Raw genomic sequence first — 14,522 nt, 5'->3', positions numbered from 1 at the left:
AGAATATGTTCTCTGATACACTGAATCAGGTAGTTTGAGAATATATTCTCTGATATACTGAATCTTAGTACTTTTTTAGCAGCAAACCCAACCCTTTTTCTGCTGATTAGTGTTGGGAGACTTTTTGAAATGCATAAACGTTCAAGGTGAATGTGTATGGCAGTAGCTAGTAAGACAAAAGAATTGTTCAAATAAGCTTGGAGGTGTAGTTCTAAGAAAATAAGATAATTCCTTTTTAATAACACTTGCTAAAATCTCAAAGCTAGTGAAATCTTTCTAGTACATTGCGGTGATACTATTTTGAAGCAATAGTAATTGCACTTTATTCACAGGAGGAAAATGTATTGTAATAAACCAAGCCTGTAAAATTAAATTGTAACAGCAGAAAAGAGAACTCAGATGCAAACACGCAGCATTTGTCATTTTGCAGTAATTCCTCCAGTACTTTCTTTTAGTAACTTGAAAAAAAATCTAATTTTGTTGTTTTATTTTACTTTCCCTTTTTCTGTTTCTTTATTTTACTGCAGCAAAAAGAAAAGAAAGACTGAAAAGAAATAGAAGGTAGAGAGAATGTAGTGAAGTGAGCTGAAGTCACTTTGCTTAATTAGCCTGATAGGTGTGAGCCTTTTGAACTCACCAATTAGAGATGAAATATTAACTTCTAATTTTGCCTAACTTAATACCGTAATACATAAATAGCAAGAGCCTCAGGATCTAAAGAGATTGCATATAAACTCTGTTCTGAAATCTTTAAATACTGTTTACCATTTCCAAGTTTAAAAAAAAGAAAGAAAAAGAAGCCTCAAGCTAAGGTGGGATACAGTTTCATAAAGCAGAAACATTGCTGATGCTGTACCATAAGAAATTTTTATCAAGAAAATGCACTAGATTCAACTCTGACCTCAATAAAAAGATCACGAGGGTGATCACAGTGCGTTGATATATATGCAATTTAAGCCCTTGCAAATTGCCAATAATCGGTGTAAGTAATTATGTGTCAGGGTGTGGGCTGAGGGGGGGGTGTTAAGTCGAACATAATCTTCTCAGCACTTAATTATTCAGAAAGATCCATGTGCTTCCAGAACTCTCTTGGCTGCAATACCTCCTGCAAGCCCCTTAAACCTGTACGTGTTGTATTTGGTCACGATTTTCTTGGTGCTGGGATCTACTGTGTGAAATGTTTGCCCAGACTGCTGGAGAACTGGCTTCTGTTCCCAAACCTGCACTCTCATTTGGGCAAAACACTTCAGCTCTCCAAGCTTCTTTTCAATCATTTGCTTTGTTTTCCTTGCAAAGGGAAAGTGCTTTTAGTGCTCCTGTACTTGGCAAAGCAAGGCTGTTTCTTGGGCAGTAACTTCAGTCCTACATAATGCAAGATCTGACGTTTTGAAAAGAGCAGGGCAATGGGAAAACTTGTCAGTATGTGCAGCCCCTGGCTCCTGCTTATTTTAATGTGATAAAGCTCCACCCAAGATTAGAGCCTGGTGCACACAGAGACAGACTGCACTGAAGGTTTTATGTGCTAGTCAAAGGGTGGAAGAGAGAAAGGATAATATTCTGTTTTACACACAGGAACTGAGGCGCAGACTCACTTTGCTTTGCCCAAAGTTATACAGGAAGTTTGTGGCAGAGCCAAGAGCTGAACTGAGATCAGTCATAACCGCAAGTCTGGCCTTCCTCTAAGTGCTGTTGGCTTTATCTTGCTGGTCATGTGAGCTGAATTGTCTCCCTCAGTATTGCCTCCAGTGCTCTCCATCTCTGTGTTCCCTGTGGGAGCCTGTTTTTCTTCAAAAACCTAGGAATAAACCTACAAATGATAGATAACAGTGACATCTGTAGAACGTATTGTATTTTAATTAATATACTGAGATCAAAAGTTAAGCATAACTTACTGAAATTCTGGGGAATACTATCTAAAACTTTACTATATTATCTGGCTTTTCTATTTTTAACCTGTCCTAAACAGAGTATATGGCAGTCTTTGAAATGATCACAGAATTGTCATATCCATTCCTACTAGAAAATGAAGAGGTGATCTTGACAATGGTCACCATGAAATCTGTAAAAGCCACTAGGCAACGATTTCTGTAATCATTGTGTATTAAGTCAGTGATTGTGCTCATATGCTTGGCTTCAGCCCAGAATAAATGAGCAACTATGGGCCAGGCCGTAATTAACCATCACTTAAAGATTTTATTGTATGTGTGTTGTACCCTTTAGTAAGTGTTGCTGTATTGACAGTAGAAGGAAAAGACTTTAAAATCCTTCTTGGTTTCTTTTGGGATACTTTAAAAACAGCGCCAGCACCAGTTCATTCCTACGTCCCTGCCAACACGGAGCCTGCGAGTCGTCCTCCCTGGGTAACAGATGACTCCTTTTCCCAGAAATTTGCACCTGGAAAATCCACCACCACCGTCACAAAGCACATCCTACCAAGGGGTGCTCCAGTGCCATCTCCTGCCACAATTTCTGCCTACCCGTCTGCAGTTTCACCTTCTTCCCAGCCCCCTGCATTAGCCCGGGGAACAGTTCAGAGGGCGGAGCGTTTTCCAGCCAGCAGCCGAACTCCTCTCTGTGGCCACTGTAACAGCATCATTCGGTAAGGTCATGGGCCTTTGAAGAGAGATGAAGCAGAAAAAAAAGTATCAGAGAGACTGATTATTGTACATTAATATACGGTTCCAGAGCCTAAGACTCTGGTAAATTACCCAGCAGGGATGTCTGTTGTCTACTTCATTAATTTAACATTTCCAGAGCTCATTTTGTTGTTGTGTGGTTCACTTTTTATCACTGAAAAGTTATGCATGCTAATTGTTGGGCTCTTGGATGCTGCAGCAAATCCCTGCTTGATTTTAAACAGGTTTCTGGTCCTAAGGTTACCCTTTGAAGGAGGTTCATGCAATTTCATTGGGAGAGTTAGGGGGCTGGGGTCAGAGGGGGGATTGTGGAGAGAAAAGGAATGAGCCATCATTTTGGAACAGCAGCCAAATGTAATTGTTGCTTTTGTGTCTGGAGAAAGATAATGCCTACACTCTATTACCAGTGATTCATAGCATGCCTCTCCCTTCTCTCCCAATTCATTCTGCTGGACCAGTGCCTACTGTTAGCCTGTGCGCTGCTATCCAACTTCAAGTAACCCATGTTTAATGACAGTCTTCCCCACTAAAAGGAGCTAGTTTGGTGATGTGGAACTGCTGATTATTGCCCTTTATATAGTCTGGAATGGAAATATTCCAGTAATAATCACTATTATCTAACAACAATCACCAGAGTCAATCACCAAAATGAATTTAATGGTCTTCCACGTAATGAAACAGCAAGTTGTCACCTGATAGTCTGACATTTGTAGAACATGCTGCATGCAGTGCTCTCAGATGGAAAGAAGGCAGGAGACTTTAGGAGCTGGTGTGAGGTGTGGGTGTGTAAAGATGGAAGTTTGCCTGTTATTTCATGCTTTCAAATAGTAGCATTATCTTCTGTTGCCTTTCCTCTCGTCTTTGTATCTGCTTACAAAGACCACTCATAGCTATGCAGATATGAAAACAATTGATTTTTCCAACAGTTGTCTGTAAATGCAGTGTGTGAGATCAAACAATAATGAAATGTTTTAACCAGTAATGGTCTTTAAAAAGACCACTTCTGTTCAGGTTTCTGAATGTTATTTTAATATGTACCTCATGGTTCAAGTAGCCTCTTACACCTGTACATGGTGGCTGACAAAGTGGGTTTGCAATCAGGGTCATTCAACCTTTCTTTTTGCAAAACAAATAAGACAATTACAATTGTTTCCAGAGGTCCTTTCCTGGTAGCCATGGGTCGCTCTTGGCACCCAGAAGAATTCAATTGTGCTTATTGCAAGACATCTTTGGCTGATATGTGCTTTGTGGAGGAGCAGAACAGTGTGTACTGTGAGCGCTGCTATGAACAGTTCTTTGCACCAACCTGTGCCAGATGCCACACCAAGATTATGGGGGTAAGAGAGCAAACAAGATTAACCCTTTCTGCAACTGCGTGGATCCCTGAAATAGTGAAATAGTGATGAAATAGTGTAAGCAGTGAATGTAGATGTTTTATTTTTTTTTTCCTTTTAAGACTTATTTCCCAGCTTGTTGATTATTTCAGAATGAGAAACATATTATTTCATAATAATTTTTATCCATCTGAAGTCTTTGATATTTCTGTACCTTATTGAGCTCATAGACAGAATATGTAATCCAGGCCCCATCTCACTGAGTGTAAAATAAGTAACATTTTCTGGATAGTTTTCTGCTATCTGATACACACTATGGTACTTTTATCTCTCTCTTTCTTACAGTTAGAGACTTGAACTGGATTTTTATTTCTTATACAGGACTTAGTCAAAATTTCAGTAGAGAAATCAGTGATGTTGGGAAGAGGCCCCCTGCTCTTGCTGCACCTCACTGTTAGCAGCACAGCTGTTGAGGAATTCTGCTGGCTTCTTGTAGTTAAGAAAATACAGAATAAATCAAAGACCTGAATTCCACAAAGCCAAAAATACATGCCACTTTTGTCTTAAAGGACTCATGTACAAGCAAATGTACAATTTCATTTGCTCTCCACACACCTTAGATGGTGGTGAGATTGGAATACCATCAGTAATTTTAGCAGTGTATTTATGCTTGCAGTTGCAGTGAATGTATGACTTACATGAAGAAACAAGGAGTCCCCCACTGGTTTTTCACTGCTTAGCTGTCACCTTTTGACATCTGTCTAAATGTTGGCATTACAGATGCTCTTCTCTGCAACTGCCAATTAGGGGTGGCAGCATCAGACATCGATGTTGAAGCTCTGGCTCCAACCAAGGCTTGTTTGCTACTGCAGCAGAAGGAGTAATTTATAGCAGAGTGCTGACTTAACCTACCTAATGAATGCTGGCACAAATCAGTTTCCCATTATGGATTTTCATCAGGAAAATAGCAAAGATGCCAGCTGCCTCTATTTATATTAATAAGATTTCTCAAGCTATTTTTGCTTCTTACCTCACTGAGGTTCATAAATGGATCCAAACCTATTTATCAGTGATAGTTGTTTTGCAAACAGTAACAGAAGTTAATGAATCTCAAATGGTGATTCTCTAATGAGATATATGGCAAATCTAAATTAGACTTACTTTGTCTATTCACTGGATTGAAAGCATGGAAGAGGACTTCAGTCCATTTTGTCATAATCAGTAGACATTAAAAACAATCTTTAAAAGAGAATCAGCGTCTATGTGTATAATTGGAAGCAACATAAAATAGGATCTAGATTCTCAGCTGGTATAAATCAATGCTGTTTCACTGAAGTTAACAAAGTTAATTTACAGCAGTTATGCAGCTGGCCCTTTGAAATCTGGGCTGTTGGACAGATATACTGACAAACACCATCCTGGCTACACGTAAGATTGACAAATTAGCAGGTAACTGTGCATCAGAGCCCAGTGCAGCAGCTTTTGGACTTGGAAGACTTTTGTAGGACAAAAGAATGAAGCAATAATAGAGATTTCTCCATACTGAAGTAAGAAGCTGATAAAATCTAGATGTACTCAGTTGAGGAGAACATCAGTTGCACAGAATTGGGGGTTTTTGTGATAAACACATGGCCTAGGAACAGACATGCAGACTCATTTTTACTAATCACATCAGTTAAAAGAACCTTTCCTATTTTATTTTTTAGATTTTTACCTTAGTTTGTGAATTGTTCTTGTAAGAAGCGTAAAGAAATTACTCCAGAATCTAGATTATTTTGAAACAACAGACTTACACCATTTATTCCTGGTCTTAGAAAATTATTCTATGAAATTTATTTAACAAATTGTACTCTTGCAGTGAAGAGTTCATACTGGTTGTGTCAAAACAAAGGAGAAAATAATCAGAATCTTTGTGCAGAATCCCTCCTGCAACAGCGACTGGGCATGTTGATACAAACTGCTGGCTGAGCCATGTTGTTTCACTTTGGCAAATACATTATTCTAGAAAGCTTGCAGTCCTATTTCCTCTTCCTTTCCAAAAGGAGCCCAATTTCTGTCATAATTCTTTCTTTTGAGTAGGGGAATTGGCTGATACAGAAGGGAGGAATTTAGAGCATCTCTGCCTTGTGTTTGTTCTCCAGGAGGAAGTTGCAGGGCTGGCTATTCTGCTGGAGATTTTTGTTTGTTTGTTTGTTTCTTTTACAGGAAGTGATGCATGCCCTAAGACAGACTTGGCACACAAGTTGCTTTGTCTGTGCTGCTTGTAAGAAGCCGTTTGGGAATAGCCTGTTCCACATGGAGGACGGGGAACCTTACTGTGAGAAAGGTATGGCAGTCTGGACAGTTCTGCACAGTAATGGTGTGTTTCATGTTCATGGAAACAACAGCTGGTGAACAGAATAATGTTAGTTACCCATCCAGCGTGGATTTTGTTTCCACTCTCCACACACACAAGTGTATGTGTCTCTGTATTGTTCTCCAGTTGATATGAGAGAATGGCAGAGTGCTGGTCTTTGCCTCAATGTCCACAATGCCCTCCCTCACTTCTCTCCCTTATGTATTATCATACTTTGCACTTCTTTCCTTACACGTCTTCCCCTGTTCCGCTCCCCTCCTTGGTAGATTCTGCTCACCAGAAATGAAAAATTAGTCTTCTAGGGCTGCCCACAATCCCTCTGAGTTGCTGGAGCTGTGACCTCTGGTGCTGTTGCTTCACCCTAGAATTGTTCAGCCAATCCTTATGAAAAGATAGCTCTGCACAGATGTGCAGCACATGGTAGTGCAGATTTTGCTTCCTGGCTGCTGCAACAAACAAACTGCTTCTTGCCAACAAAGAAAGCAAAAAGCCATGTTTTCCCAAAATGGTACTTGCCATGCAAATGAGTTGGCTGACATAGTCAGGAAGGAGGCTAAGGTTTAAGTGGTATTCCCTCTGTATTCCCCTTGTGCATTCAGTGAGCTCCTGGCCTACTTCTCTCTGGAGATTCCTTCCTTATGGTTATGCAATTCAAATTTTACAAGTCAGAGTAGCTCTTGGTGAAGAACAAAAACCATACAGCATGAATGACTGGGTACCTACCCTTTAAAATTGGAGATTTTGTCAGAACATCAAGTAACTCTCATGAATTCCATATACCTTTGGAATTTCCACTAACATTTTTCAATGTGAAGCCTTTCCAGATCACACTTGATAAAGTAATGATGTATTAATCAGCCAGCATGGAGTTTCCATAATGTTCTTTCTTTATGCAAAAAAAAACCCCAAAACATTAATCCAGGCATGAAAACTTGTAACATTCCCTTGTCATTAGACTCTTCGGTACAACCATATTTGTCCTATGAATAGATTCCACATATATTAAAGCTAATTTGAAAGTAACATGAGAAACGTACCTTCCAATTCCACAGATTTTTTGTATGTCTTCTACATTTGTGATGATAAATGTCATACTAATGGGGGATTCTGGAGTGAGCTTGTATTTAAATAATGAAAGAAAAGAAGCCGATTTCAGTAGGAGTGTTTCAGTAAATGTAGTAGCAAAAACAATCAAAACATCCATTGCCTGGAAACATTCTATTTCTCTTGGACTTAATATGATTATGTTAAGAGCTTGTTCTAAGTTTACTTTTTGTTTTATTTTAGATTATATTGCTTTGTTCAGCACAAAATGTCATGGCTGTGATTATCCTGTTGAAGCTGGAGATAAATTCATTGAAGCTCTTGGACACACTTGGCATGACACCTGCTTCATTTGTGCTGTAGGTTCTACATCAAATGCTGTCTCGTTCCTTTATACTCCTAAATTGTGTAGTAACATCAGAAAACCTGAAAGCAGTAATAACTAACATATGCTTAGGGATGCAGAGAGATGAAATTTCTTTTTTACTTGCATTTGGAGAAGGATGGGAGTAATATTTCTTCTCCTCCATTACTTTTACTAGAATGATGAAATTTGACCATCTTAAGTGAGCGTTTTCTAACAAAACATCCAGATTTAGACAGTGCATACAGCAGTACAAACCACTGTTGCTGTTATTCTTTCCAGTGTTTGCCAAATAAAGATAGAGCAAGACTGAAAATAAATTAACACCATACTGAACAATGTAACCATAATCTTACTTACAAAGCAGCGAAGTTTGTATTTCCATGCTGAATGCTTGTTGAAACTTGCAAAAAGAAGTCTGTTTAGAGAGCGTGAATAGTAATTAGCATAGAAGTTGGTCAAACTCATCAATCTGTGGTGTGCACGTAGCTCTAGAGTGTGGCCATGTTCCCACACTCTGCACACAAAGCAGAGAAATCCATATGATAAACAACACTTTCATCTGGTTCTAATACCACTGAGCAGCTCTGCAACATATTATTCCTGAAGTAATACTATCTAGAATCTCTAATTAGCTAAAAATAGCTGTTGGCCACCACACTAAACTGACAGTGACAATTTCTACTGTTTGTTTAAGTCCAGAATTTAGGTAGAATAGTTGAAAGTATAGAAATGTTTATAAGCATATGAAGCTAAACTAGCTTTGCCAAAAAGTGTCTTTTGAAAACTGAAGTCTTTTGGAAATTCTAACACAGAAAGGAGCACTAAGCAAGTTTCCTTCACAAGCTCTTAATCACTTATAAATATTGATCACTTATGAAGACACTTTCTCTGAATATTTCATGTTCTTTTTTGTTTGCTCATTTGCCTTAGCTACCCTGTTTTCTGTGGCAGTGATAGTTTTATATATGTTGTTAATATGCAATTCTCACAATGGGGGTCTTTTTAAGGATCTAAATTTATTTCTTGCAGTGGGTTAAATCAATAGCAAATCTATACATGACTCCTAGAGACTACCAAAGAAATGCATAGGCAGAAGAGCAAGACAGTTGAAACCAGTAGTCACATCTTTCTCCCTTTTCTTTTTCCTTAATTATTCCTGATTGCACTTATTATTAATTCTAGGTATGCCATGTGAATTTGGAGGGTCAGCCGTTCTACTCCAAGAAGGACAAGCCACTGTGCAAGAAGCATGCCCATGCTGTCAATATTTAAAAGAAGAGTTGGTAGTCAGTAATGCTGGGGTAAAACAGATGACTGACTGGGCAATCATAAAGTCAATAACCATGGCTAGCATTTCTCTCAGTAAAAGCCAGAAGTTGGTACTTCTCAAGTTTAACTTTATCCTCTTTCATAAATGCAGAACGTGCTTTTTGCTAAATTCATACAATAACCTACTGAATGAACAGTCAAAACCAAATGAACTAATGAACTAGTCCATTATTAGAGTAACAGTTGGGGGAAATATTGAAATTAACTAAAAACCTTAATATAAAATGTGCAAATATAGTTTTAAGTTAACTACCCACAGCAGTTTAGCAGTTTTACTGCTTAGACCACACACTGGTGTTTAAAAACAACTGGAAAAATACTTCTGTACTAAGTCATTTTCTTTCTCAGCAAGAATGAGTAAGTGCCATATGTAAAGTCATCTGTAGAACCAAAGGCTGTAGCTTTCAAAGGGAAAGAAATAGATTAGGGCTTCCTCTAGGAAAAGTGAGTGCTATTCCATTATGTTCTGGTGCTACCTCATAGCATCAGATATTTTAGATTCTTTCCAAATAACGAGTCTGCCTTGAATCCATATGTAGCTGGGAAGCCTAGGTGACAATCCATAACAGTTTGAAAATAAAATGGTTGGGTCAGCCTTGCTGGTGCACTTGGCTTCTATGTGCACAGCAGATAATTCACTTTCAAATGGTAACGGAAAAGGACAACTGGCTTTCTCCAAATTGCTTTTACATTGAAGTGAATAGAGCTGGCTGGAAAGGCCAGCTTTTAATTCAAAACCAGTTCTCCTTTCCTTCTGTGGAAAAAAAAAAAAAAAAAGAGATTCAGTCTTGCTTTGGTTTCTAATTCCCACTGATGGCAGAGGGAGGTAGGAACCTATATCTGGACCCTCACACTGGTGAACACAGAAGAAACACATCCATCTAGCACAGCTAGGTTGTGCAAAATAGCTTGTAAAAGTTCCCTACTCTGTCCCACATAATTAGGAAAAAAGCTTTTTTTTTTTCCTATAGTGAATGAATGTTGATCAAAAATTCATAAGGCAGCAGGCACATGTTCTTTATTCCTTTCCTTAGTTTAAATGCAACACATCATGAATTGTAGCAGTATTTGCCATTGGAAAACAGTAGCTGTGTTCCAACAATGAGGATAACCATACAGTCATCTTTTCTAAGAACCATACAGGCATCTATCCTAATAGTTTGAGAACAATTTTCATGTTATTCAAACAGTTATTTATAAAACTCTTTTTTTTTTCAAATAAGCAATACTTGTAGTACTGATAATACTTTTGAATTTTTGAATATCAATGACTTTTATATTGGAGACAGCAGTTCTGTCTGATGGAGTTAAGATGGAAAGTCTGATCACCATTCAAGCTTTATTAACTCATTTAAGTGAGAATTAAGATGTGTGTGTTGACAGCTTGCAGTACTGACAGTTTTGAATTAGTACTTCTGAGGCTGAGGATGCTTTCTGTGGGCCACATGCTGGTGCCATCTGCACCTATTTTACCTTGTGTTCTGAGTAGCAAAAAATTGCGTAACATTGTCTGTCTTGTCCCTCCCATGGGTAATGCCCATTTCATTTGTGTGTCTTTTAAGGGATGAAAAACTGTCCAAAGCTTGGGGGAGGAATAAATGAAATTTGGAGTTCTAATATAAGAGTTAAGTTAGCTGCAGGCAATCTGCATCTTGGACAAAAATAACAACCTGAACTGCCTGTGGCAGTTTTGACATGTATGACCTGTATTTATTCAGTAGGTATCTTAGTTTTCACTGATCTTAGCAGTGATCTGATCTGAGTTGCTACAGGGTCAGATTTTTGTATGCATGAATTATTCTAAAACACTACTACATTATATGCAAAGCCTTTTTTTCCTCTCCTTTTAGTTCTCTTTTTTTTTCTTTTTTTTAATTTTTTTTTTCTTTTCTATAAGCAAGCAAATTTTCTGTTGTTAATCGGTGCTGGGCTAGTGTGAATATAGTCCCATAGATTACAAAATCCAAAGATCTGGCTCATAATATTCTCCAGAGGAATAAATCATAATTCTGGAAGCTAAATATTTTTTTTCCACTCCTATTTGATTTCATTAAATACATATTCACATCAGTGGGAAAATTCCACATTTCCCTGTCATTTTTCAGTGCCATTCAACAAAATGCTGTTTATTATTAACTGTTATTTGAGAGAATTCACATCAGCATACTCCATACTGAGACTGCATTGGAGATCCTCTTTCAGCAGGTTTGTGTCAGCGTTGGCCACTGGCTGGGACTGATCCCGGGCTGCAACATCAGACTGGGGAGTCAGGCTCCATGGGAAGGGCTTGTGATGGATGCCTCAGGAGGATTTCATGAGGTCTTTCATCTCTGATCTGCATGTGTTTATATGTGTGTGTCTCATTCTCCCCTCTGCAGCTGAGGGAGCAGAGTCTCTGAAAAGCTGCTGGCAGGCGGCATGGCTGGGCCTGAACTTCCTCGAGGTCCCGGGTCGGCCAGGCTGGCAGCTGAAGGTGCCCAGCTCAGCCTGGAGTTGCTGGCGTGGGCTGGGCTGTGGGCAGCAGAGGGGAGGTTGGGATCACAGAAGGGAGAGCTCCTGAGGCAGCCAGAGTGCAGGGGCTCTGCTGGAGTGGGAAAAGAGGAGGCACTGAGGAGGCAGGAAGCCCTTGCTGAGCCTGGGGTTGGAGGGGAGGAATAGCCAAGGCAGGCCACTTTCACCAGGCTGACACGTCAGAGAGTGGGGCTGGGGCAGGGGGCAGCCAGGATGACTCTCTGCAGTCAGGGAGAGGACTTCAAGTAAGAAATTAGGGTGCAAGTAGCTCACAGTAGCCCAAAGAGATGGTTTGAATATGTACGGGAGGGGTGAGCAAGGATTCAGTCTGGTCAGTCTGAGGTCTGGACTGCAGGGAAGGGAATGCAGTGTGTGTATGCAGAGCTGAGCTGGCTTGCAGGGTGGCACCAGTGAAATTGCAGCAGCACAGACTTCAGTGGGAGCTGTACTGGCTTGAGAGAGTCCTGAAGATTTCCTTGGGCAGAGAACCTGCGCTGTAGCACATGCCCTGACTCCAGCTGGTGCCTGAGCAAGTGAGATTAAAGCTAGTTTACATATCACTATATGAGGTACAGTGATATCTCTGAATGAAGAACAGAGATACCCTGAGGATTATCATGTACTAAAAATTTCCTGTCATGACTTGTGCTGCTTCATAATGTGGTCCAAAAATAGGGAATCCACGTACCCGCCCTTGATATCTCTATTAAGATATAATTTTTGCACATATCTGAACCAGAAATTTGTGAATAATAATGTAGCATTTTAACTTTCACAGGGGTAGAATACCACATAACTGCTGATATCTTCTGCTACGTCACCTTTGTGATATGGAGAGGGTAAAATGCATATTTATTATAATATATATCTCTAAAATTGAAAATATGGCCTTTTAACTATCACTGAAAATAATGTTGTACAAAAATATGCAGGATGAATAATGTGTACTTGATTATGTTTTATGTCTTGGAAGAGATGCCTGGGATAAGTCCAAAGTTGTTCTGAATTTTTTTTTTTCATTCTAATTAATGTGAGGTTTTACCCAGTAAAACAAAGATACTGTACCTCTGAATGATCAATTTAAAAGATCAGTCTTTTGTCTAACTAAGAAGTGTTCAATAACTTTTCAGTCAAAGGATTCAAAAGCTTTTTTAATGCTTCTCTCTCTTTTGGTGTTCTTTTTGCAGAATAGGGGAATTAAATGTTTCCAAAGAAGGCTACTTTTGTTATCTGGACAAAAAAAAAAAAAAAAAAAACAACAACAAAAAAACCCAAAACAAAACCAAAAAAACAGTCTTAGGACTTTTTTTCATTAGTTTTTACTATATTGGATTCACACATTACACAATTCTGAAATCAATTCAAAACAAGGAAAAATATTTTTCCATTGGTCCTTCAGTGGTCAGTACTTTGGGTGAAATGTTTTGCTGAAGATTACTTGTATTTATGTTTAATAATGTGAATGTCCACAGCACTGAACACATTCATTCGTGTCTAATGCTGGGCACACTAATGTTTGTTTGCAATACTCGTCTCCTGGTAGTGGATATTAATTTGTTTAGTATTTATAAACATCAGAATTTGAAACGGAGTGATTTATTGCCTGCAGTGATCATATATTAGAGGTCTAGGTTTTATAATATTTTGACATGTTGACTTGATGCCACAAGTGCCCTTGCTTTTAGATAGATATTTTTTCCTAAGTTCCTAGTTATTTCAGAACAGAATGTCTGGTGGCTTATGAGATGTGAGTAATTACCTTGCATGGATTATCTGTGCCAACATGAATAAAACAGTCTAGTAATAAAAGCAATGTGCAAATACAGTTCAAGCTTTATGATTTGGGTATATTTATTAATATGCCATGTGAACAGCTGACAGCTTTCAGCCATGTAATATCAGTAAGAAAGCATACACAAACTTGTACTCTCTACTTCAGACCTGAAAATAAAAATTAAAAGCATTGGTTTCAACTTTATTGTGTATCAGTGTTGAATATTTTATTGACCAAATAAGGCTGTTTTAAACAAATATTAGTCTGCTTAAAAGATGCAGTCTGCTAACAGTACGTGTTGTAACTTAGCAAGACCTGTGTCTTCCCAGACGTTATTGTGTCAACAAATACTGTTTATAGTAACTTTGGAAGGAGTGGGTAAATCCTGTCTTCAGTTACATCAATGCATCTGCAAACAAAGTTTGACTGCAGGAGTTCAGGTAGGTGTTCTTCCATTTCTTAGCCAAAGTTATTTAAAATACACAAAATGTTTTTAACACCCTCATTGAGCTCGAGTGCCAAGAAATATGGTCAAATGAAAGGATGACTTCATATAACAGTGTGTTTTACAACAACAGCCATTTTACGTAGTGCCATTGGATTTAGATGCCATTACCAAGTACAGCATCAGGAATCACAACTTCATGCACTTCTGATTTTATTTCCCAGCCCTGATTTCTGTTTACAATGTGCATAAGGAAATGCAATTGAAAAGAATGCCCAGAATGTACACACTGTTTTCTCAGATCAAAACTGCTGGTTTTCAGATTGTCTGTTCTGACCTTTAACCTTTGCACAAGCCAGTGCTTCCTAAACTGTGCACTGTGATCCCTGGAGAGTTCAGTTGGAACTGGAAGCAATAGAGGCATAAGCAGAGCACCACACCAGCTGACAGGGTGGAAAAAGTGAATAGAGCAAAGTTCATTAGGAAAGGACATGGTGCAAAATGCTTGACAAGTGTTGCATTAAGGGATTCTTAACAGAGATTCTTAGAGATTATTGCTCTGGAGAAAATGGGGATTTCAAAAGTATAGGCTTTGGCATTGTTTCCCCTTCCCACCCCAATCATGCATCTTGAATTCTGCCAGTTTCTGTTGATTAAGAAAGAAGGAATGTGTGAATAAGATTGCTGAAACCATTATTGAGTACACAATGAAATGCTTTGTTCTCC

General features: G+C 38.7%; 1 protein-coding gene across 3 annotated transcripts in view; it reads left to right on the top strand.

Annotated features, from left to right (window-relative positions):
- Positions 1-13,545, top strand: part of LDB3 (LIM domain binding 3) — a 108,852-nt gene extending 95,307 nt beyond the window's left edge. For all 3 annotated transcript variants that reach the window (XM_066191606.1, XM_066191604.1, XM_066191603.1), the window contains 5 exons: positions 2,299-2,599; positions 3,793-3,973; positions 6,176-6,296; positions 7,614-7,729; positions 8,920-13,545. In XM_066191606.1, the coding sequence (XP_066047703.1) occupies positions 2,299-2,599; positions 3,793-3,973; positions 6,176-6,296; positions 7,614-7,729; positions 8,920-9,009 (809 nt within the window). In that variant the 3' untranslated portion in view covers positions 9,010-13,545. The remainder of the gene's footprint in view (positions 1-2,298; positions 2,600-3,792; positions 3,974-6,175; positions 6,297-7,613; positions 7,730-8,919) is intronic.
- Positions 13,546-14,522: the final 977 nt, after the last annotated feature.

This window comes from Chamaea fasciata, unplaced genomic scaffold (assembly GCF_029207755.1).
Source record: "Chamaea fasciata isolate MVZ Bird 193981 ecotype frontalis unplaced genomic scaffold, bChaFas1.0.hap1 SCAF_9, whole genome shotgun sequence".
In the NCBI taxonomy this organism is placed as follows: domain Eukaryota; kingdom Metazoa; phylum Chordata; class Aves; order Passeriformes; family Sylviidae; genus Chamaea; species Chamaea fasciata.
The sequence above is the reverse complement of the archived record's forward strand: the minus strand, read 5'-3'. Positions and strand labels throughout refer to the sequence as shown.